General features: G+C 39.0%; 1 protein-coding gene across 1 annotated transcript in view; it reads right to left on the reverse strand.

The window, feature by feature from the left end:
• The window catches only part of ATP10A (ATPase phospholipid transporting 10A (putative)), a 110950-nt gene that overhangs the window by 45790 nt on the left and 39884 nt on the right, over positions 1 to 25276 (reverse strand). The window contains exons 2-3 of the mRNA XM_053971582.1: positions 21618 to 21822; positions 4168 to 4253 (exon numbers count right to left, since the gene is read on the reverse strand). Coding sequence (XP_053827557.1) covers positions 4168 to 4253; positions 21618 to 21822 — 291 coding nt within the window. The remainder of the gene's footprint in view (positions 1 to 4167; positions 4254 to 21617; positions 21823 to 25276) is intronic.

Below are 25276 nucleotides of genomic sequence, written 5' to 3' on the forward strand. Positions count from 1 at the left end.
CTTAAGTGGTACTTGCCCTGGCTTATAGTTTTATAACCTTCGTTAATTTTTTACACTTCACAGTAACAGTGGACAGTGCCAGGTATACTGCACATGGCAAACTTCATAGACAATTATATATTTGTTCTTACTATCTTACTTACAAAACAACTCCAAAGCAATTGTGCAACATCTGAAGTTAACCTGTAGGTGTTAAAACCCCAATCTACTGCCCTCACCCACAGGCTGAGTCTTCTTAGCACATCTCATCCTTACATGCATTTGATACTGCTTTTTACTTTTTCCATATCCAAATGAAGTCAGAGAACTCAACTGTTGCTCACCAGATTTTTAGAAAACATGGATGAAATCAAAATCTGGAACAGAGAAGCCAGCAGAGGCTGGAGGAAGCTCATCATTTGCCTCTTGTCTACAGTCACTCCCAGTGACTCAGTAACACAACATACACATAAAACAGTTGGGCACTGATGATAAAAGGAAGGAAAAATTACAGACATAAAGGTCTGGATTAGAAAATGATGAACACTAGAGTTAGATAAAACTGCTTACTTTGATAACAAACCTGCCAATTGTAAACTTTGAGTCTGGGTTGAGAGACAGCCTAGTTCCCATTTCTAGCCCTGCAACCTTAAGCTTGTTGCAAAGGCTGAAGAGTGGCTGATTTTCCCCTTTCTGGATTCTGGCCAGTGTAAGTTACAGGCAAAGAAGGAAAATTTTCTCTGTCATTCTTTAGAACAGTGCCTGGCTGAAACCACTCAGATGCCTGGAATGCAAAGGCTAAGCTGTGAGGAAATGCACAGGCAAGTGTGGGTGCAATGCTCTTTTTCTCTGCAATTTCTCACATGGATGACACTGCAAAAATGTGGTATCTTCACATCTAAAGTACAAATGTACCACAAATTAGGAGAAGTGGGCAGATCATTTGCAATTAACTTCTACTATGCTACAGCACTCTGAAAGTCTTTATACAGAAGTAAGCCTCTGGTTTAATACAGCAATGCAAAAATTACTCTGATGGTAGCTCACTTCAGCTTTCTATTATGCTTTAAATTGTTATGTGCTTACCAGCATTAAATAACAAGGTAACCAATGATAACTGTATTCAAAAGAGAGTATTTTCTTTCACTTTTTGGTTTATCAAGTGTCTTACAAAGGAAATGGTAGAGCTGGCATTGCTTTCCAGGGCTTGACACTCCCAAAGAAAATATTCAACAATCTTAAACATTATATCAATGAACATTACCAGTCAGAAACTTCCTGACTCTCAAGTGATGAAAATTAGTCTGGGTTGTTTTGGTTTTTTATTCCAGGAGTGGAGCTGATACTATAGCACATTAAAGAGACGTCACTATAGATTTATATCTGTTTTTTCTTTAAAAAAACTGTAACATTTTTTTCTTAATTAATTTGGGTTTGCTACCTTATGTTACCTTACCTTCTTATATTAATTTGGGTTTGTTACCTATATTTCAAAGGTTGCTTTGAAATAGAAATACACACATGTATTCATCTCATTCTTCTTCCAAGCTATACTTATTTTGGTATGATCAGATAAAATTTTATGTTCTTGTCTAAGAATAAAATTATTATTTTCAAAAAAGCTGAAAAGTCAGAATCTCAATTACAACTTCTCTTTTTCCCCTGCCCATATACACACAAAAAGGTATAAACAAGATTTTAAAGCAAATATTGCTATTTTTGGAACCTGGAATTGGATTTTTGAATGCTTGCCATGCATACTGTACATAATCTGGCTAGATACATAGGGGTAGGGGGCATGTTAGGTTTTGTTCTATTCTTACACAGAATATGTTTATAGGGGAAATAAAAGGAGGGAATGTGCTTGGGTTATTTGGGGGTGCAGAAACTGCAAAAGAGAATTTAAAGCAAGCACCTGAATAGAACTGGTAGTCTGCCAGTGCATCTGCACATCCCAAGTGTGTTCAATGCAGATTGTGGCAACACAACTGAAGAATTCATATGCAGTTATGTGCATTTACACTTTTTTAGATACAGGATAGGGCTAGGCACATCTCAATGCATTTTGCAGGTTTTTTTTTTTTTTTTGTTTTTTTTTTTTTAATATCATGTCTCCTTTTATCCTGGCCTGCCTGTGCTACAATGGCTACCTGTAGTGATTTTGTTTCAGGAAAACTGTGGGGAACAGAATTTAAAAAATCTGAATCAAAACTGGAAACCCACTAAGAGGTCAAAATGTCTAGGACACTTTGGTAGTAATGTTTCAGCACAGCTTTTACATATGGATCCATTGAAAGTCTATTATTTCATGGGATTCCTATTTAAATATTTTGGTGTCATTTCTTTTCAGTTGAGCTATTATTGGCTGGTAGCTATCTGATCCATTATTTCAAGCAGCAACTACTGGTAAAATTTTGAAAGAATTAAGAATTAAGATCTGAGTTTGACATGACAATGACATGTTTCAATTTGGATGTGTTAATTGCTATTCATCTTCTTAATATATGATTTGAAATAGACTCCCGATTCCATTATATTAATAAATGAACTCAAAAAAGTGGGGGAAAAAAGACTTCTTCTGTGATAAATTAGGGGATTGAGAAATTATTTGTTGAGGGGGTGCTCCCCACTCTCTAATTCTAATGGCCCATGGTCCTTTAGCTGTAAATATTTTGGAACATAGCTAATGAGAGCTGGAAATCACCTGATGCTTTCTGCCAGATTCAAAATTTGTGTCAAAACATATTCACATCATTAGTGAAACCATAAATATGAAGAAGATTAAATATATCAATACTAAACAATAGTCATCAAAAAGATAATGCCATGTTTTCTGCTATGTAATTTAAATGGTTCTGTAACTTACATGCCACGGGCCTTTTCCACATGGAGTAACTGAGTAAATATATAATGGAAGAAAAATGTATGCATATTTTCTACAGTATTCTGCTCAATATTTTGGGGACTAAGATTCACTAGAAAAGCTGCCAAACTTTCCATTTCCATATCTGGAAATGGCATGTCTACAGTAGAGCAGGCTCTCTATTACACACCCTCATGCTGTAATGTCTAATACTAAACTTTTTTCTGCACATGAACTGTAGAGCTTTGTGCTGCTAAATAAAGGAACACATTTTCCCACACTACAACTTGATGTAGTTTAAAGAAACTGTCCTGATTTACACCAGTTGACAGTACATCCTACACAATCTGTGACATCTGAGAGTAGTAACTATGATGGTAAATGGCATCACTATAAAAAAACTCCCTGAGCTCCAGCAATTTACCTTGTGACAGTTACACAATTTAAAACTGCTTATCACTCCTAATCAATATGGGTGGTAAATCATTGTATTTGAAATGGAATTAGTGTCAGTTTAACTCTCGTCATTAAAATTTGGGCAGTAATTATGTATCCTTGGCTCTCACTCTCCATGTGGTTAACAGAATGTAGAAAAATAAATCATGCAAGAGTGCATCTCCTAAGCCACCACAATCAACATACCTTTATGGTACAGACCAGACTACGTAAGAAACAAAGTGCTTTGCGTATCCTAAAACATTGTTCCTGAGCAGGACTGATTGGCCAGAGATGAGCACCCTGTTAATGTAGTTCTGTTTGTTTAGAATTAGGTCAAGTGAGCATAGGTGATGTGGTAATGCACAAGCATACCAATTGTGTGAGCCAATAATTTCATTTTATCTGAATGAGAAGAAAGGAACAGTGCCATAGCTGGAGAAATACCAGTTTTGCCTTCCAATTTTCCTCAATGACACATATATTAAAAGAAACATCCAATAGATCCATCTTCATGAAAGCGTACAACAGATTGTGCTCATCTGTTGCCGCTCTTGGACTTGTTTTCTATTTCTTCCCATTTCCAGATGTGCTTTTTTGATCGATGAGGAAAAGAAGAAGAATGCCCACAAATGCAGTGCTTCATACATTCATTTCTGTAGTGTAAGCTGATTGAAGGTAGCAAATAAATCCATCCTAAGGAATGAAAACATGAGGTTCCCATCTCACCTTGAAGTGAGGAATCTCTAAAAGAGCCTTAAATAAGCAGCCCTGTTTAGATGTGATGATGATGCAACTTACAGAAGACAGCCCAAAGCAAACAAGCATCTATTTTATTCCACATTAGAGAAAAGGAGTGGATACTGAAGGATACTATATGAAATACTCACATGTAACCTCGAAACCTACTTAAGTCATTGTTTGGCTTCTCACATTCAATCACACTGGTGAACTTCAAGGGGTCAAATTCTGAGTCCTAGAATAATAAGAGTGTTCATTATTTAGAGGAAAGACTTGAAAATTATATCCAAAATCACTTTATTTTCTAGTTTTTGTAATATAATAAGGTCCATTTTTTTCCAAAGGCAATGAAAGCAAAGGTGCAGACCACTGGCACTGAAAATCAAAGGGACCAGGGAAAAAAAATTCCTAAGATGCCTCCTGAAATGTCCCTTATAAGGATCACTTCTGTTCTGCAACTGGAAGATGCCTAATGATTTTGGTCTGCAGTGGAAAAATCAAATTTACCTGAAAAATCTCAAAATCTTAAATATTATCATTATCCTTCATGTTCAATGAAGCCAGTGAAAATTTAGGACAATATAAGTCAATACACTGCCAATTATTAAAAAGCTAACATGAGCTTTTGAAATATTAGCAAGCCTTCTTAATTGCTTTATGCCAACAGAGATGAATTAGTCTACTATAGTAAATTACACATATAGCAGAATAACTTTTTCTTAATTATCACTTAAAAACCTTCTTGATTGTCTAGCTCATTACTCTGAAGCTGGTATTGTTGCTGACTATTTAAGTTTAACTGTAGTTAGCACCTTCTTGTGTTTGAGGAAAACATCGTATCACAGCAGAATTACTTTGTTCAATAAAAATCAAGGTTCTCCTTTTTTTTGCTAGCTCAAACTACACATTGAAAGCAGACATATTTGATCCTGGTGCTGCAGAGAAGGCTGTTTATCTCCATCAATGAGGACAACTTTTATAAAACTGCTTTGCATAGCATTTGAAGTAAAGAACTAATTGTGAATTATCATATTATTAAGCTTTCAATAGTGACAGCACTTTATATGTTATGTTTTATAATGGTTTTGCTGAGCTGCTGGAGACCCCAACCACTACTTTTTAGAGTAAACTTGTGAGAATAGTTGACTGAGAACCAGTAATCACAGGACAAAAACAGTCTTACTGCCAGATTCTCTGAAACAGGTGTCTCTGGTATTTTTTGATGTTGACTCTACTCAGGTGAAAGAAACCAGATTTTGAGTAAGAGATAAAAGAAACTAGAGGATATGTCAGGATCAAAACCAACACCCTCCATTTTTCTGCTGGTTACACCTGGAAGAAAGACAGACTTACACTATATATGTGACAATTCAAACCACCCACACCTGAGACTTTTGAAAACCTTTTCTGTATTTTCAAGAAACACGAGATGATAAAGAGAACTGTGAAAATGGGCTGTCACTTAGAGACAGCTACAGCCCACTGGAGGAATGAAAAATTTTGACGTGCAGAATTCAGCTTGTAAACAAGGGGGGAAAAAAAGTATTAAAAACAAAGGACAGCTCTGAGTTGAGACTGCTTTGCTGACAATCAGACTCCCCAAATTACATCAAGGTTGGTAGTCAAGAACCTGAGCCTTAGCAAGAAATAACACCTGCCTGTTGTCCCAGATGATCTTTTCCTTCCTTGCCCCAGTATGTTCCTTGTCAGAAGACAAAAAAGTATAGGTATAAAAGGTATAGGATATAAAAGGTATAGGAAAAATAATCTACAAATATTCACTACTGTAGCTTAAACTGCATTTATAAATTGGATGGAATGGGAAACATTTATTTTCTCCTTATTATAACATAATATATAATACATTTAATTTAGCACAAATTTTCATTCAATGGTCTTAAAAAAGAAAAGAAATAAATCCTAACATCTTTGATGAATGTCTGTGAGGGAATCCTAGAGACACCTAATAATAAAGCACAATGTAATCAGATGCAGGTTTTGTATGGCTGCTGAACTCGGCAGAGAGAGTGTGGTTGGAAACATTACCTTCTAGAACAGCTGGACAGCTGAATTCCCTTTCTGCTAAGAAAACCTGCCACTAAGGTTTATATTCCACAAATAAAGATTAAAAAAAGGTACTTAAATCTAGAGCCTCCTAAAGTCTTTACAAGAAAAGATAGATCTTGTCAAGATCAGAGAGGACTATTTGTATTCAACCTCCCCATCAGTACCATGCAATATTGTCTTTCTCCTTCCTTTGTTTGTTGATTTCTTTTTATTTATGACTCAGTTTTGGAACTAAAAGTTCTTTATCATTAAATCTGTCTGTATATTTGTGTTCTGTTACAATTAACTTGAAATATGTGATTATGGTCTTTACCCAGATAATATCTGGGAGTGAAATTCCAATTAGAATAGTAGTTTACATAAGGAAAAAAAGCTGATGAATTCAGATTTATGGCAGAAGCTCTTTGGTTTATTAATAAATCAAACTGCTCCATCTCTTGCCTGTGAAATGGAAGGGCAAATATACACTGTATATTACAGCTGATGACACTGTTTTGATGTGAAAATACCTTTTGGTAAATGAAAGAACAAATATGTTAAACACAGCCTGTGTGTGACTGCTTTCAGTGGTTACAAAGAAGCACCAATTTAATGTAGGATTTCACAATGATCAAAGTTTTGCTCTTTTTAATGCTGATACTCACACTTTGGCAGCAATTGAAACACAAACTGTGATGATGTTCTCATGTATTAGCAGCTAAGAGAATCTGCAGTTTGACAGAAGTTAAAGCCAAAAGTGTTGCTTTTACAGTGCACAGATTTGGTCTTTTTTCTTGGTAAAAGTACATGAAAAAAAGAATTCTCCACCACTACCTTTATTTTTCTTTTACACTGAACTTCTGCATCACTGTTAAGATACAAGAAACAAGCTTAAAATATGGTCAAACATCTAACTGGCCCAGAACTTTTTGTCATAGTTACCTGATTTGCCTCATTTTGTGTATCTTACTTCCCACTTGGAGAACTGCTGGGCATTAAAGCTGTCCCAGTACCAAGAGGGGTGAAAAGCTCCATGCCTAGACAGACTGCAATCTGAGGCTTTCAGTGCCTAATCTCCCTGAAATCTTGACTTCTGTGGTGTTCTCATCATCCCCCTGTGCACATCAGCAAGGCTGGCTCATACACAAAAAGCAGCTGGGGGCATTTTTTAAATTTTCTGAACGCATGTATCAATTTTATCTGGTACCTCAGCAGCTGTCCCAAACTTTTGCCTTGTGCACCACTGGCCTGCACAACTGACTCTGGCTGATAAAAACTGGGGAGAGATTCACTGATTGCACAGAGGTTCCCTACAGTTACAAAACTGTAGGGTAGCAAAGGCCAGGGCTAAATTCTGTTCATGTCAGTCATATTATTTCTGTTGAACAACCAGGTCTACTTTTGCTACAATGTACATTTTATTTGCCATGACTATTTCTAAGGATAAGCCCCCATAAAATAAAGTAAAGCAAAACTTACTGCTTTCACTCAAGGCAGATGTTTTGCTACTAGGTAGTGCTTAACCTGGAGCCCAGACCCATGCTCTAATAATTTACTATGCTTCAGAAGAGTATTAAATTAAATTATGCTTGAGAGACATTGGAGGAGTAACATCCACTTCTTGCTCAACTCTTCTGCCATATTATGTCATATCAAAATGAAAAAAAAAAAAAAACAAGAAAAGAAAAGAAAAAAAAAAAAAAAGAAGGGCTTTGATTCAATAAGAAACTGACTTCTATCAAATCCCTGACTTCACTTTTTGATTTTGCCGAGATAGCTTTAGTCCACTGCTTTTCTTGGAAAAAAAATGCTGACTTGTTAGGAAGTCAGAATACCTTCACAGGTATTTCTGAAAGTTTGAAATTTGTCAAGAGGACACATGGTGATACTTACATTGGGTATTTTATATACGCAGGGATTCCATGGAATGTATTTCATTTCTTCAGGACTCTTATTGCTAGAAAAATGTTTAACATCCTATACATATATCCTATTTCTTCACTTTCTTAAAGCCTCAGGAAATTAATTTTTAGTCTAAATGCAGCAATGGAAAAGCTTGTTTTCCTTACATAAGCAGACCTAATCAAACTGCAAAAACATGCTAAATATTGATTCCTTCAAAGTTGAATTTCAAATTAAAGTTAAATTGCAGATGCAAATGGTTTTGTGACTAGCCTTTTAACAATGCACTAGCTATTAAATCTGACAAAAGCTTCCATTTAAAACAGTATCTTAGGTCTGCAATAATTGGGCTGTGTCTTAAAGCCTAAAAAGAGGAAGTGTTGAGGGGAAGAAAATGTTACAATGTCTTTATAGAGTGTGAAACCAACAGGTAGACAGATGAAGACAGTATAAAGATTTGTCACAAAAAAGCAGACTGAATTTAGCTGTCTCCAATATGACTTTGTAGCTTCAGCTGTAAGATGATTCTGAATCTCCACAGTGAAATGCCAACCTTTTCAGTTCTGCTGGCAACCTCACGAAACTGTCATAGCTCAAGAAGCAAAGCATGCCAGATGAGTCAGTTTGACAATTACACAATGTTCAAACAACATATTTCCCTTCATTAAATGCCTGTTGTATGGGTGATTTAATAGCCTGCTAGTGATATTAATAATGCATAGTTATTAAAATGTTTTCCTTTATTCATCTGTCCTACTTTACTGCTGCAGAAACCTGACTTTGATGGTCAGTCCTTCCCTCCACTAGGACAGCAATGGGTACCCAGGATGCCCTTGGGTGACAGTGAGAGCTACCCGCTTATCACATAGTGTTTACTGGCTATGCTGGGGATCTTATCCAGACTTCTCCCTGCAGTGCAGGGCTGATGAGGGCTCTGGGATTTGTTTTGGCATGTATGTCTGGAGGAAACAGAAAAAGGAGAAATGGAGTCATGGGGACAACTCAAAGAAAATATTTAATAGACAATAATCTGCCTCAGCCACAAAAATTGCTTTTCCAGTTTAAAAGCTTTTGCACTAAGAGCTCGTCCTGTTAATGCATTGGTCTGCCCTGTTACTGCTTTATATAGAAGTACCCTGTCTTTACCATATAAAATTAATCTGACCTTTTATTAGTGTGCAACTGGAATTACATACTGATGGTATGTATCCAAAGCATATGAATTATTTATATACTGAAAGAGTGAAATGTTTTCATATCTAAACTGCATAAGTCTCTATGGTACAATTTATCTGTGCCACTAATTCACATGAAAAGGAAGAAACAGTTGGATCTATGCTGTTTAGGAACTAAGAAGATCCAGCTGCACAACAGAATTTAACTATTCTGTTTTTCACACTTAAAACTACTACTATAATTGGATTTTTTTCCAGTATTGTTTGTTTAAAAGTAACACATGTTCATTATTCAGAAACACTGGAACAACTGAGCAAGTCAAATACATTTTAGGGAGCTGATCTTCCTCTGGCTGACCAGAGTTTTCCTCTTTGTAGACAATAATATAAGGGAACAGTGCAATATCCTGGTTGCAGGAAAGAAAATGTATTGCTTGCAAGGCTTAGGAAGATCCCAATAATTCTGTAACAGCCAGGTGAAGAAACTGCTGTTAGTCAATCACGGAACAAAAGTACCAAAAAATATGTCAACAACACTGAAAATACACACATGCAAGCTTTAATGTCCCTCAGGATGATGGCCACCCTTAGCAATGCACTGAAAATTATGGTGGTGTGAAAAAATTAATTTATGGACCGTAGTAGTGCTGGAGAGTGGTAAGGGAGCAGCGTATGTCAAGGCTGAAATACAGACCTTAATCTGGACAATTAAGAAAGTGGTATCTGCCTGTTCCAAAAGCCAGTTCACTGAAATAAATGAATGGGTGCATAGTCTTTAAGAACCAACCTCAGTATTAGCTCAGTGCTTTAACTAAACCACAAACCAAGCCTCTCAAGGATTCCCAAAACTCTGTGTACAACCCACGCTGCTACTGCAGAGGCTTCTTGCTTCATGCTCACAAACAGATGTAACTCTCCCCACTCTCCAGAGCTTTCTCCTTTCTAGAAAGATTTCTAGCAGTCTTTCTGCTCCATTTCTCACATGCTGGAAGAAAACTTCCATTGATTAGTGGCAATAACATTGCATAGTCATTTTAAAGTAGTAGCACAACAGCTCAGATCAGCTTCTGAATATACCTGTCCTGCTCCTGCTCTAGTCCAGACTGCTGGACAGTCTGACTTCTCGTGGGATGAAGTTCTGCCAGAAGAAATGACTATGGGAAGGACTAAGATCCTTCACCCAGAAGAGAGAAATGCCAAGCACTGCTCTTACATCATTCCACAAATAAAATGCAAAACATCGGAGTCCTGACAGGAAAGAGAGTGGTTAGTCATGCAAGGGTTTTCTTGTGAACAGTAAAACCTAACAGTAGTAGCTGCAGTGTCAGGATACAGTTAAACACACCGAAGTTTGATGAGCCTACCTCAGCCTGAAGACAGGGAATCTGGATAAAAGCAGCTTTACCTTACGAAGTATCATGTTTAAGAAATGTCTCTAGGATGTGAGGGAAACCTGTAACATACACCAATTGCCTAAGGAACTGAGAGACTCCAGCCCCTGGCAACTGCAGGGGAGCACAGAGGGAAAGAAGCAGTACTAATGAAAAGACACCTTTTATTCCAAATACTACAGCATTTATACCAGCACTATCACAGTTTTGTTAGCCTTTCCACAAGCATCTCCAACATGAGAAGGTGTTACTATTGATCAAGTAAAAGGTGTTTTACAAGAAGATGTTACTTTTAATCAAGGAAAAACTCCCCAGGCTGGACAGGGGCATGCTGTCTTCTCTTGGATTCATATTTTTATGAACATTTATCATCACATGCCTGTCCTACTGCAAACATGCCATTCAGGGTGAACTTTCTCTGCTTAATCCCAGCTGTTTCTGTTCTTGTCTCTTAGCTCCGTGGAGAGGGTGGAGGTGCAGCTGTGAACATTAACAGTCAGTCTGAGGCCAGCAGGCTGTGGTTGGCATACACAGAACAGGGGGGAAGTTGGGATGGCTGCAGAACACTTTGGTTAGCAGCTTCCCCCGTGGTCTATTTTCATTTGCTATTTGTTCTACTGAACAAGCTCCTTTACAATCAACATGTTAAAGCTACCTCTAGCAAAATGAAGAACACCTTCTCAAGGAATTCAAGGGTGTTTAATTTTTCAGACACCAGCTGATTGCAAGAATCTTATGAAAGGAAACTCACCATGGCCTTGTCAGTTCCCAAACTAGCAAATGAGCTGAGGGGAACGAAAATGTATTGTTACGGCAGAGACTGAGGTTTGCTTCCCTTTTTCGCTCTCTAGACAGCCTCATACTTCAGGCAAGCACAATGACTACAAAGTTCCTGCATAGTCTTGGCTTCAATAGTCTGCATGCTTTGTTCAGATAAGTGTGGAAATCAAACATACATGAATATGTATATGAATATGACCTGTTGAATTGGATCACAGCAGCATAGCAGAGTCTATTACTCCTGTGCAGGCTTTCCTCACCACCTCTGCATAGAAGTCAACTGCTTGGACTTCTGCTTTGATACGGTCTTCTGCCTTGATTTGGCCTGTTAGATGGGTAAGGAATTGGCTGGATGGCCACGTCCAAAGAGTTGTAGTCAGTGGTTTGGTATCCAGATGGAAGCCAGCGAATGGTGATCCTCAAGGGTTTGCACTGGGGACCAGTACTATTCATCAGTGACACAGAAAGCAGGATGGAATGCACTCTCAGAAGTTTGCAGATGGCACCAAGCTGTGTAGTGTGTTTGGCATGTTGGAGGGAAGGGTCTATACAAACCTCATGAATAAGGCCATATGCACGTGGGTTGGGGCAATTACCACGATCAGGTACAGACTGGGGGATGAATAGATTGACAGCAGCCCTGGGGAGTAGTGCTGGAGATACCAATAAATGAAAATTGGACATGAGCTGGAATTGTGTGCTGGCAACCTAGAAAGCCAGCTGGCATCAAAAAAGTGTGGCCAGCAAGTTGAGAAAGGTGATTGTTCCCTTCTACTTCACTCTCATGAGACCCCACCTGGAGTGCTGTGTCCAGCTCTGGTATAAGTAAGACATGTAACAGGTAACACTGGTTTCAGAGGAAAGCCACAAAAAGGATCTGAGGGTTGGAACACTTCTCCTGTGAAGAAAGCTTGAGAAACTTGTGGTTGAGCCTGGAGAAGGCTCCAGAGAGACCTCACTGAGACCTTTCAATATATAAAAGCAGCTTTTAAGAAAGAGCAAGAGAGACTTTTACCAAGGCTTGCAATGACAGGACAAGGGGAAACATTTTTAAACTGAGAGTAGATTTAGATTAGACAAAAACATACTTTTTTTACTAAAAGGATGGTAAAATACTGAAACAGTTTGCCTAGAGAAGCTGTGGATATCCCATCACTGAGGCTTCAGATTCAAGTTAAACAGGGCTTTGAGAACACTGATCTAATGAAACATGTCCCTGTCTTTGGCAGGAGTGTTGGATTAAATGGTCTTTAAAGGTTCCCTTAGAACCAAATTACTCCATGATTATATGATTCTTATGCATATATTCATTATTATAAGCATTCAAAAAATGTGAGATGTTGAAGGGCAACCAACGAGAACAAATGTCACACAAAAGACCAACAGGGATAACATCAATTGATGAAACTGTTTGTTTCATTTTTCTTCCATGTCATTATCAGTTATCTAACCTAAAGATCACAAATGTCCTGTGAAGAACCAGGAGACAGCTTTTTGTTTCTTAGTAGCTGACATGACCCATGTCAGCTATTAGCAGGACAGTAATTTTTAGCCCTTCCTATTATACTGCAGCAGCCTGTAAGTCAGATCCCCATGATCTCAGCCATACAGGCCACATTGCTGTACAGGTATATGAGGCCATTTGGGGTATACTTTTCAATCTGTTTTTAAATCAAGTCATACCAAAAATATAATATGTAGAGAAGCTTGGAAAAGTTAATGAGAGGAAAGGAAAATGCTTAAGACAACTAATATGCATTTTGAATCAAATTCTCTTTCTCTCGGAAGCCAAAAGGTTGTGTTCTCTGCTTTGATGTAAACCAGTCTATTTTCTGTACCATTAAGAAAGCTGAATTAGGGTATTAGCACTGCTGTCTATAAATCTCCATGCACAACTGATATTTTTAATTCAACATCAAACAGAAGTGTAAGCATTATAGTGCTGTGTGGAGAACAGTATCTTGTCCAGTCACGTACCTGCAGGACAACCACAGCTCTCTCTCTCTCATGAGTACACACATGTAATGGGAAGTATCTGACCATCACAGAGTCATAGCAGAGCTTGAAAGCATGAACCCAAGTATAATCAAGGAACAGAAATGTTTATGGTTTCATTGAAATATCCGTTTTGAGACATACAGCCAGCCACTTCCCATGTAAGTAACATTTCAATGCAAATTTCTAATGACCACCATGGCTTATCACTACTAAACTGTGTAAAAGACTTGGAGGGTAGCAGAAGGTGGAGAAAAGAGAAGTGGGATGAGAGTTCACATCCTTGATGCTGAAATAAATACAGGAGTTCCTCACACTGTTCCTCTCCCTTTTCTGGCAGAAAAGCAGACCCCTTTTCCTCCTCAGTAATCTCAAAGCACAGCAAGACCACACCAATGTAATTGGGGTTATATATGGCTCAGTACTGTGAACCCTTCTGCTCTGAAAAAGGTCTTTCCATCCTTTCCTAACCACTGATACTGCCATCTGGGGTTCTGGTTTCAGAGACCAGTGTAACATGACGTGTTTCCAGCTCGAAAATCCTGGCCCTAAAATCATGAGTTCTCAGTGCTACATTACAAAAACTCATTTTGAACAACATATATTACAGGTATTTCCTGTTCTCAGGCCAATGAATGGCTAAGGCATAAACAGCTCTAGAAATAAACATTTATTCAGTAAAATTGAATTAGGCTATATCAGAAAAGTCAAGAGAGAAAAGAAAATGGAAAATCTCTTCTTAACTTGCTTTAAATGTAAATGTTTACTTTTCTATAACAGGACAGAAGTATAGCCTTTTATTTTCTCCATGGACCTGAAATGCTCTTTTGTTTTCTAATACTTTTTCAGAGAAAAAGCAAAATGGAGAAATCCTGGGTTATTGATACAGAGAATGAAATTTCCTGCCTCTACAGAGCTTTGATGCAGCACAAGCACTGGCATAGTACATTTCCTTACATGGATTTACCAGTGTTCCACCAGTGCTGGAAGGATTACCCTAGGGATGAGAGGTCCTTCACAGCCACGCACTCAAACTTAGATTCATCAATTTAGCCCTTTTAACCTACATTTAAACACAAAACCAAACAACTAATGCTAATGGCAAAAGTCAACTACTCAGCACTCTTCAAACTCTCAGGACTCTTCCTCTATTCTCCCCCTTCCTGCTTTTGCTTATATTACTATAGCCAAAATTTTCTCTTACAGTTATTCAAATTCTTTGTCTCTCTAATGAAGCTCTCTCAAAATGCAAACTTGTGGCCTGGACACCTGTGCAATGGAAACTAGAAGGAGATGGTAACGGTGCCCAAAGCTGACCAAAGAGGAAGTGAACCATCATTCTCGAGTTTTTTTTATTTCCCCATGCCTCCCAGTGTGGGACTGCTGACTAAGTGCCATGGCTAGGTGTGGAGTGAAACACTGTTCTCAGCCTTCCTTTGTCACGTTTAGCTCAGACAGAGTTTGCCACAGCACCAATTTGGGTCATTCTCTACACGCATCTGTTATATGTTTGTTTCTCTGTTAGAGAGACAGCAGTTGCTTCCTCTTCAACTAGACATGCCCACAGTTTCCACACAAGTCATCTCTGAACACGATACTATCCAAAAAAAGATACAACAATATAGGTGTAGAGATTTTCATAACAATTCACCCCTATCAAAGAAACCTACTGAATGTTCAAGGCATTACCTCAGACAAAAGTCTTTCTCAGGGTGTGACATGCTTGAATCTTGCACTGATAAAAACAAGTCTTTTTACAGGACTTTTTCTCTAAAATCTTCAGCTAAACTCTAAAACTAAAAAACAATAGGTTTTAATTTAATATTCTAGTAGTGCATAGCAAAAACTATTGTTTACTTTTGCTTGTTTGGTTCATTTTTTTAAACTTTCTTTTTCCTTGGGAAAATTAATTTTGGCAACACCTGTGGGATGGAGCACTAATCTGATGTTTTAACACGTGCATGTCTGGAATTTTCAAGCCAATTTTCATCACCTTCTGAACCTTCTCAAAATACTGCAAAAAAAAACACTGCACAAGGGATAACTCCCAAAAGATGCTAGAGAGGCAGTTGCTGGTTTTGTGGCCTGATTCTATCTTATTAAAATATTCACAGTCAAAACAACACTGAGTCAAACAGTGAATATGCTGATTAATTCCCATCTACTAGATTATAATAGTGTACTATTCCCACTAATTGCAGGTGGATGGTCGCCTGAGGGTAGTAGTCAGACAAGAAGTAACAGGGGGAATACAGCTATACCTCTCTTGTCTTGCTTTAGAAGACTCATTCAGACTCTTTGAGATAAGAAGCTAACATCAACAGGTAAGTTGAAAACTAGTCTGCCTAGAAGTTGAGCTGGTCTAACTTCAACTATTCCCTCAAATTGGGCTAATTTAGACAATGCAGATTGCTGCACAAGAAATCTTAGCTCAGTTTAGGATAAACTAACATTTGAAAATTGCTTTATTTTCTCTTTTTTTAAAAAATTTTCATTAAGTGTGTAAAAAACTGAATGCAAAAGCAACATCTACACTGAGATGCCAAGGCTGCCCTGTGAGCTGTTTCCACACAATCAGGATGAGTTGCCCTTGCCAAAGTACTTCATACACAGAGCAGCCTGGAGCAACCAAGTCAGGGTTACAGTGCAGCCCTTCTAGAAACCTCTTCTGGGCCAGCTTCTGCCTGGGACTCACGGGGAAAAAAAGAAGTTGTATAAATGGCTTAATGTTTGGAACAGGGATCTGTGGGACTGTTTCTCTAAGTCCAGCTGTAGCCAATGTATTTCCAGCACAGTGCAGGACCAGGAAGGGCTGGAATGAAAGCTGGATCTGTCAATTTAGCCCAACTTCCAGGCTAGGACTGATGAAAAAATATGACTGCAGTAAGCATAGGCTCTGCATTTATACATATTCCAGAAGTGTTCACAAACTGACTTGTGAGAAAATCAGATTCATCAGTTATTTTGGTGGTAGTCTGCATGCAAATGAACCTCCCAAACAGGCAGACACCAAATTCAGATGTGCTTTTCAGACAAAGTAAATAAGCAGTCACAAAGTAATTTGCAAGGCTTATCTAAACCTGTTTAATCATGCTAGTAATAAGTTTGTTTTGAATGAAGTTCTACTTTTAGGAGAAAATGAGAAGGAAAAAATGCATCTCCTACCCCCACCAGCCCCCACAGGGATACATGCACCTTCTCACAGGGGATGGCAGCTGCCACATTTAGCTTAGCTTTCAGCTGAACTGAAGCTTTCCACATAAACATCCAGAACAGGGGCAGTGGTTAATAAACCATAAGCTGCTCCAGAATCCACAGTGAGTCTTTGTGGATTTTGTTAAAAGGCATACTGAGTAAAAACAGTGGAGCACGGAAATGTAAATGTTTTTCATGAGTCTAGATTCATACTATCAAAATATCCTAAATCAAGTTTATGAAATCTGAAAGGGAGTTTTGAGTTCTTGCAGCCTGAGCTGTATCTGCTCATCCACTCTCTGAAGAGCAGCTGACATGACGTCTCAGATGGATGGAAAACATTCCATAAGCAACTGCACAGGGTGTGGTGGCACGGCAGCTTGCAGAGTAGCACAGAAAACACATTGATTCCTCCTGCCTACTGTGTCTCCTGTTGGATCCAGTGCACCAGAAATGGCTGCTGTGACTTGGCAGCAGTGAGGGTGGGTTTGAAATCAGAAGGAAATGGGCAGAATACCTACAAAGAGTTGATTTGTTCTGATTTTTTTTTTCCAAGAGATGTTTACTTGTCATGGCTAACGCTGTTAGATCACAAACAGTGGGGCTTAGCAAAGTGCTTTCTCCTAGCTGCACTTGTCAGTGAGTCATGCTGCACACATGAACCTGATCTGTATTTCAGGGTGAAGACAGTGCACTATCCTGTTTGTTTTAAAGACATAGCATGCAGAAGTATGTTTATGGCTATTTTAAACATTTCTAACACATCCTGTTGCTGTAGTAGCAGAATAACAAGAACACAGTATTTAAAGTCTTGGAGGAAAAAATGTCAAGGCCTTTGTAAAATCTCCTGTTTTCATTTTTCTTTTTTTTAATCTACCCACAGAGTGATTTTCTTTTCTATTGTCTATTTTGAGTCTACAACAACAAGGTATAATTCAAGCTGGTGTCTTCAGACATGGAAGGCAGAGGAATGTTATCAGTGACTCTTCTCACAGCTTGTGCATTGATAAGGTGTAGAATCACATACACAAAGTACAGATTTATGTCTGACAGACTGCATTCATTAACAAACATGCAAAGCTAACAAGGAGTATGTTCCCAGTCTACTATAAATTACTCAGACAACTCAAAGCAGAACTAAAATAAGCAGTATTTATGGTCACTTGTACAATAAAGGAAAATAGTTTCCTGGAATTCACAAGTGGGGAGATGCAATCCAAGCCCACAAATGCCGATCCTGGACCTTCTGAGTAAAATAATGCCTGCAAAGCACTGGAGACAAGGATAAAGAAACACTTCTATAATTGCTTATTGCTTCTGTAAGAATCAGGCTAAAAAGGTATCAGAATGCTACTTTTCTGAACAAAGGTTTGGAAGAGGGAAACTGTAAGGCCTTTTCCTCTCTCAGACTATGGACATTATATGCTGTTACTGCTCTAAAGAAACACACAAAGATCCTTCAGAAGATGCTGGAGGAACAGTGGCCTTTCCAGAGGACAGTTGTACCCAACATAACAGTGCTAGCCTTGCCGGCCTTTGGAGAAAACGTAGTGGCTGCAAGAGAACTGCTCAGTGCACACGCAACTTCAGTGACCCCAAATTGGCAACCAGGCTGCCTGGGAGCTCAGCACAGACCTGCGGGGCTGTAAATTGTGTGGGTGCACACAAGGCAGGAACAGAATCAAGAAAGCACAGCATTAGCTTAAAACAACAGTTCCTGCTGCCACCCCCACTCCATTCCCATGCCCAGCTGAGTGACAGGTATAGAAATAGCTATCCTTCATTGACCTATTTCACAGGCATGTGCTCCAAAGTTATCCGTTAGCTCATATATGAAGCACAGACAAGCCAACCTTTGTAAAAGTTTCTTTTAAAAACTTGAGATACTGATACAAAGACATTATTCAAAGACAGCTATTAACAGCTGATACTTTGAAAAGAAAATTCAATCAAATCTGTTTTTTGTCCTGTGATAAGCCACCTGACAACGCACATCATTCTGTAAGGGAGGTGGGGAAAGTGTTTAGCAGTGTGGGAAAAAGAGGGTCAGGACTAGATAATTTATTTGTTTTCCTGCTTGAACAACAGGGCTGCAGAATGACACAGAACCAAACAGCTATAAAGAAAACTGAAAGTTGTTCTCCTGAGTAGAGTGTTAATACAAAAATGTAAAAGCATTCTCAGCCAATGCATGAACTGGTTGGGATGCAGGTCTTGTAAGAGACTTGGGAATAAACTTCTCTGAGGCTTGGCAAAAGGAGGGTTAGCATTAGGTGCAAGAAAATTTTGATCATCTGAAGTATTTTATGAGATCTAGCACTAAGTTCTCTCCAGCTGTGACAACTTAAGACATATCCAGATAGGAAGTGAACTTCAGCCCAACAGACAGGCATCACCTTCTTATTCCATGCTACTTGGCTGTCCTCCTACTATTCATCCAACATTTTCCAAGCACCTCCCTCCATCCCATTGCTGAGTGTCTCTCCTATCCTTACTAATATGGAACATGAAAGCTAATGCTGCTGCATGAATTAAATTAACAGTATGCTTAGAGAGGTTTTGGCCAGGATTTGTATGAGGATGGCAAGTATTCTGCTGGATAATGTATGGGGTGCTGTTACAGAGGTTCTGTGATGCTGCAGCTGCTGAAGTCTTCTTACTTGCAAGTGTGCACTTTGTCTACAACTTAGTTGATGTAGGAACCCAGGCTTGGGTTATTTCCTGCTTTCTCAGCTATTTTAAGAGAGGGGAGGTAATCACATGTGGTTTTCTTACAAGTTCTCTTTCAATACTTGCCTCCTTGAGGACCAATCCTGTTTTCATTGGAATGAATGAAGTTTTTGTCACTGGCCTCAGTTTAACCCTGACAATTTACTATGGACCTCACAGCTACTGTAGCTTGGCACCTTGTGATCTGAAATTTATTTTTAAAAAATATTTATCCACATTTTTATGAGCCCACTTCTGAGATAGAAAAGTTCCATAATCATCCTATGATACAGAGAACTAAGATATGGAAAGAGGATGGGCTGGAAATCCAAAGTGTGCTAGGTGTCTACAAAGCTGACTGCAAGTATCTACATGACAACTAATTTCCTCAGTAAAACAGGGTATGCTGAGCTAGCCATGCCACATTTACTGTGATGTGCTTGGCACATAGAGCTAGCTATGCTTCCCTAGGCAGGAACTGTTTCCTCTGTCTTCTTTCTCAATGACGCCCAATTCAGTCTTTAATAATCTTTAACCTGTTTGAGGAGGAAATGGCCACTCACTTCCACACAACAGCCTAAAGGTTGCAGGTCTTGCCAAACTGTACAAACTCCAGAGCTGAAGTCTTTAGCAGCCTGGTTTGGATCAGCAATTTAAACCTCATTGAGTATGCCAAACATAATGTTGCTGGGATACTCCCTCCTGGTTTTCCTGCTGTGTTAATGCATGCATGGGATTGCTGGTTGAAGACACAGAAGTGACTCCACAACTGATAGGCTCAGGCACACATCTAGGTGCTACAGCTCACAGGAGCAGGGCAGTCTGTAGAGTTGGCAGGTGTTCTCTCAGCCTAACAGTTTCCAGGAATGCTGAATCAATACTCTGCTGCCATGGAGCTGGGGATCCCAAGATAGCATAAGGGACTCCTTCATGCAGCAAGGGTCTTCAAAGCCAGTTTTCTGATAATTTGTAGTTGGACATATTGATTCTTTCACCATGTTTACCAACACCTAATGATGTGTGTCCAGTGGTCTCAGATCACAGAAATCCAACCATCTGCTGTAGATGAGTGGAGGACCTGGTGCCTTCCCTTTGAAACAGAGCTGGAATGTGCCCTTAGCTTATAACTGTAACAACAAATGCAAAAACACACCTGTGTTCAGTTACCTAAATCTACAGTTTTCGTCCTACATAATATACCTGAAGGCATATAAGAAGTCTGCGCTAGCAGAAAACTGTGATACATCATCTGAACACCTCCCTGAAGCTCTATCCAATAGGAGAGATTTCCTCTCAGCAGGAACAGGATGGGAGGTCTGAGCAGCAATTCAATTAACTTTGAGACAATAAGAGTTTTTGAAACACTTGGCCTGTAGCTGATTGAGCTTGTTGCCACAGTGGTAGGTGTCATGTCACGTCTAAATTCTGTGTGGAAATCACCGATCATTAAACAAATCCTTATCTCACATTTTTACAAGCTATTTAGAGGAAAGGTCTACCTACCATAAACAATTATTTGGAAGGCACATTGACTTTTATCCTGTTGGTTGGATAATAACTTCATTAATGCTGATTTTTCTCAGTACAACCACAGGCTTCTGTGGTTACCTTTGATGACAGTGGTAAGGGCAACAGCTCCCATTGTTTACAAAATTTCTCAAATTAGAAGTGCTACTAGGAGAACCAATGTAGCTGAGTTCTAAAAAAAATTTTTTTTTCCTGACAAATACAGGAAGCTGGAGATAGCTGGCAAGAGGGATGGGAGAGGAGGGCATACAAATAAATACTATTTCAATAAGATCATTAAAGCAAGTAAAACTTCAGGTAATTTCCTCCAGTTCTGCTGACATAACTGATCTGGATTATGTTTTGTTTTAAAATAGTGCTGGTGGGGAGAGATAAGCACAGTGAGAGAGCAGTACAACAGTTTTTGAGCACAGATACCTCCAGAACAAATGCTAGCTGTCCCTGTAAATCTTACAAACGTTAGTGCTGGAGGGATATTCTCCAACACAGAGTTTCAGGCAGATTCCTAATTGAAACTGATCTGATTTGAAGGCAAGAAAAGTACATATTTATATTTAAGTATCTTCTCCTTGGGCATTTAAAATGTGTTTTCAAGAAACGAGCTACAATAGAAGCCATTAAAATCCTCCAACATTTTCCAACCACACACAATTACCCCAAATAATTCCTATTCAGATTCAGGGAAAAATGATGGTAAAACTTCTGATACTATGATGAGGTCAGTTGTTGGCAAGTGCTAGCATTTTAATGACCACCGTAACAGTAGTTCATCAGCACTATTAGATCAAGCAGATTTAGCTGGTATGGAGCGTATTGGTAACCAGCTACTTTCTTGAAATAAATTCTTATCTTAAATGTGAGTCAGGAATGGAGACTTACCAGCTCTAAGAACCTCCTCACCACCTGTCTTTGTTTTAAGTTAGTTTCACCATCCAGGTTGGCTGTTTCTATGTGGCACAGCCCATCGGGATCACTTGAGGAGAGCAGCAATATGTCAGCAGGTATAATTTCATTACAGCGAAGCTGCACAAAGTCTCCAACTTTCACTTCTTTCCAGTATCTGCTTATATATTTCTTCTCAGTTCTGAAAAAAAAAAAAACAAACATACAAACCTTTTAATGAAAAAAATTGCACAGACTGAGATGCTTCTGATAAATCTGGTTTGATTTGTAACTGTTACAAATTGTAATTGTTGCTCCTGCTACAGGTGTGCCTTTGGAAGGTCCTCAGGAACTCTCAAGTTGCTCTGGGAAAAGTCAATGCAGAGTGCCTGGAGACCATTTTCCAGTGACTCAGCAACAGGTCTGAATTACCAAGACCCTCTTTTAAGATCCAGAGTAAAACATGATGATGTCAGACTTGACTAAGCAGAGTAAACAGGAGCTTCACACATTTTCCTTTCTCTCCTGTATGCTCTGAGTCACCCATATGACCCCAAGAAGGACAGGTGTGCCCATACTATGTGAAAAGGAGTCATGTTTAGGGCAAGAGAGAAAATGAGAACAGGTGTGGGCCCAGGACATCTGCTTGGGATGGCTCCTGAATGTTCTCCCTTCATGTACCACCCTCTGATGCATCCTCACATAGCTTCCCCTTGTTCCCTTTTTCCAACAGGGACAAACTGCTGTACATCATAGCTGGACAAAGATTCCTAACTGAGAAGGATTTCATCACTAAATCTAGAACTATAAGGACATCTTGTGTGTTAAAATGCAATCCTAACTACTCTACTGGGAAAGGGCACTCTGATTTCTTTTAAGTATTTCTACACTCTTCCCATTCTAGCCAGAGTGCTGTCTGTCACATAGCTGATTCCTGCTTAGATATCCTGAACCTTTCATTTTGGAGTAGAAGCACTAAACCTCTCTAGTTTTAAAGGCTATGCTAGTTTTCTACTTTTTTAGTTTTTAACTTTTTCTTGAGAGCAAGAGGAAAAAGGAACAGGTGATGGCTTACTTGATTTTAGCTAAAATTTCAGATTTTAGTTTTACAGCAGGCATAGACTCATGTGCTTTCTTGGCATTTGTGGAAAGTGATTTATTCTGTTGTGATTTTGAAAGAAATCAATTTCAAAACAGACCCAATATTGACTTGTTAAAATACCACCTGGAAATGGGAAGCTAATATACTGACACTTTTCTAAGCTATTACAAGGCTTTCTGCTGTGTGAGGCCCAAGATAATTGTCAATGCTGGCACTGTCACTAGAGACCGTCTCTTGGGACTGCACTTTAACTCGCAGAATGGGATTCTGATGAGGGGTGGGGAGAGGTAGCAGTGGCTGTTTTATCTTGTTTAAAGTATATTATTTTAAAAAACATCACTTTCAGCAGTAATGTGAATAGAATTGTAACAAAGTGGAAACAGGGAAGTCCTGACAATGTTGTTACTTTGGAGCTACAGTGGTGTTAGAGGCATTAGTAACTAAATTGGCATTTATCAATGTACTTAGCCAAAATCCTGAACAATAAAGGGTCAGGTATCAGATGAGGTTTTATCCCCCAGAATTTCATCACTGTCTTTTCATTAACATCCAGTTTATAAAGGGAAGAATGAAAATTATGTCTGTGATTTCTATTTTGATAAAATCTGAAAAGGATTAGTACGAACCAAGTGTAAAACATGATAATCTAACAAAGGCCAGTAATACACCTACTAGGTGCTGAAATTACACATTTTCTTCATAATCAGGCTGAAACAAACATTTAACTTACTCTGCTAATGAGTATAAAATGCTTTGAAACCCAGTGTGCCGTAAGACAGTACAAATTACTGCACTGCAGATCTGAAGGGTTTGTTAGCTCTGCAATCTGTAACTCCAAATCCCTTTAAATATGTCTGTTGTTCTTCTTCATCCTTTTTAATTTAACTGTGAAATTGGGTGATGTATAAATGCATGTACAAGGAGCAGCAGCACAAAAGCATGATCAGGATAAAAATAGCAAGTAGTCCCATACTATGCTATAAGCACTACTATTTTTTATTTAATTTCTATTGTTTGAAATAGCATTGCTATTTTAGCATTTCCTCATCCCTCACATGCTTAGCAACTGTCACAACTATATACACGGTGGCAGGAAGGGTGGATATTAAGCAACACAAGGCCAAATGGCTCTGCTGGAATAAATGAAGTTCTTCAGCCTGGAAAAGAAGGCTGCAGGGAGATCTTATTGTGGTCTATCAATATAGAAAGGGGACTTGTAAAAAAGACAATTATTACCAGTGCTGATAGCCACAGGACAAGAGGTAATGGTTTTAAACTGAAAAAGGATAGGTTTAGCTGGAACATAAGGGAGAAATTTCTTATGGTGAGGCTGCTGGGACACTGGAACAGGTTGCCCAGTGAAGCTGTGGATGGCCCATCCCTGGAAGTGTTCAAAACAGGGCTTTGAGCAACCTGATGTATTGAAGAGTGTCCCTGCTCCTGGCAGGAGTATTGGACTAAGCGCTCTTTAAAGGTCCTTACCAAGCCAAACCATTCTATGATACAATAAATCTATGAATGTAAGACCTCTTGGATATGCACCCAGGCCCCATGGCACAGCCCCCTTCATTAGGCACACGGGAACAATTTCGCCCCATATTCCACTTGATCAGCTCTTTGCTAATAAGGGTCAATAGTGGATGGAAAATTACTGTCTTCATGGAAAATTACTTCCTAATCCTCTTTAGACTGAGTTGCTCTGTGTCCTCTAGCAGAGTTCTGAACTGAGACTTGTCTCACTGCAGCCAGTAGTCACTGCAAGCCTTCTCTGCAGAGTATGGCGTGATACTGTTTTCACATGGGGTGGTTCAGAAACTGTCTGGACCATGATTATATCAGGCCCTATGAAGCTTTCCTTTAACATGCTCAGCCTAGTCCTCTGAACATGCAGGTTAGCTCAGCTCGAGACAGCCATCATATTCTGCAGCCAGTACAAACACATCAAGTGACCCCATTGATGAAGTTAAGCTTTTTCCATTGATTCTGCAGAGATAGGACTTTGTTGTCCAAATTTTATATTACCTACTAAATGTTTATTCTTGCTGTTATATTGTGCCAATAAAATTATATAATATTGAGAGTTAGAAAAGCCAGACTTTCTATAAGAGAAGGAGCCCAAAAGGATGGCAGTCCTCTGCAGTCTCAGTACAGGGCTTCTGTGGTGGTGCATTCCCTACTCCCCTGGGGTCTGCTCTACCTCCTCAAGCCTGTTCTACAATTTCAATAATTCTCATTAGGCCTTGGCTTTTGTGTAATGAGTTGTGTAATGTGTAAATGTCCCTTGACCATACCAGGAACCCTTGCATGGCTAAGGTGGAGCGACACTGTTCATATCAGGGACAGGTGCTGTCTGACCAAGGAGGGCAATGAGAAATAATCAGTCATCCCCTAATACCCTTGGAACGTTACCCACCTGAATCATAACTCCAGTGAAACTGGGCTTTTGAATAATTTCAGTAATTATCAACTTGGGTTACCGTCAGGATGGAAATGGACTAATGAAAAAAATGCCATCTTGTGACCTTATAGACTGTGGTCCTACGTGAGGCCCTTT

Source organism: Vidua macroura, chromosome 2 (genome assembly GCF_024509145.1).
Source record: "Vidua macroura isolate BioBank_ID:100142 chromosome 2, ASM2450914v1, whole genome shotgun sequence".
Lineage (NCBI taxonomy): Eukaryota > Metazoa > Chordata > Aves > Passeriformes > Viduidae > Vidua > Vidua macroura.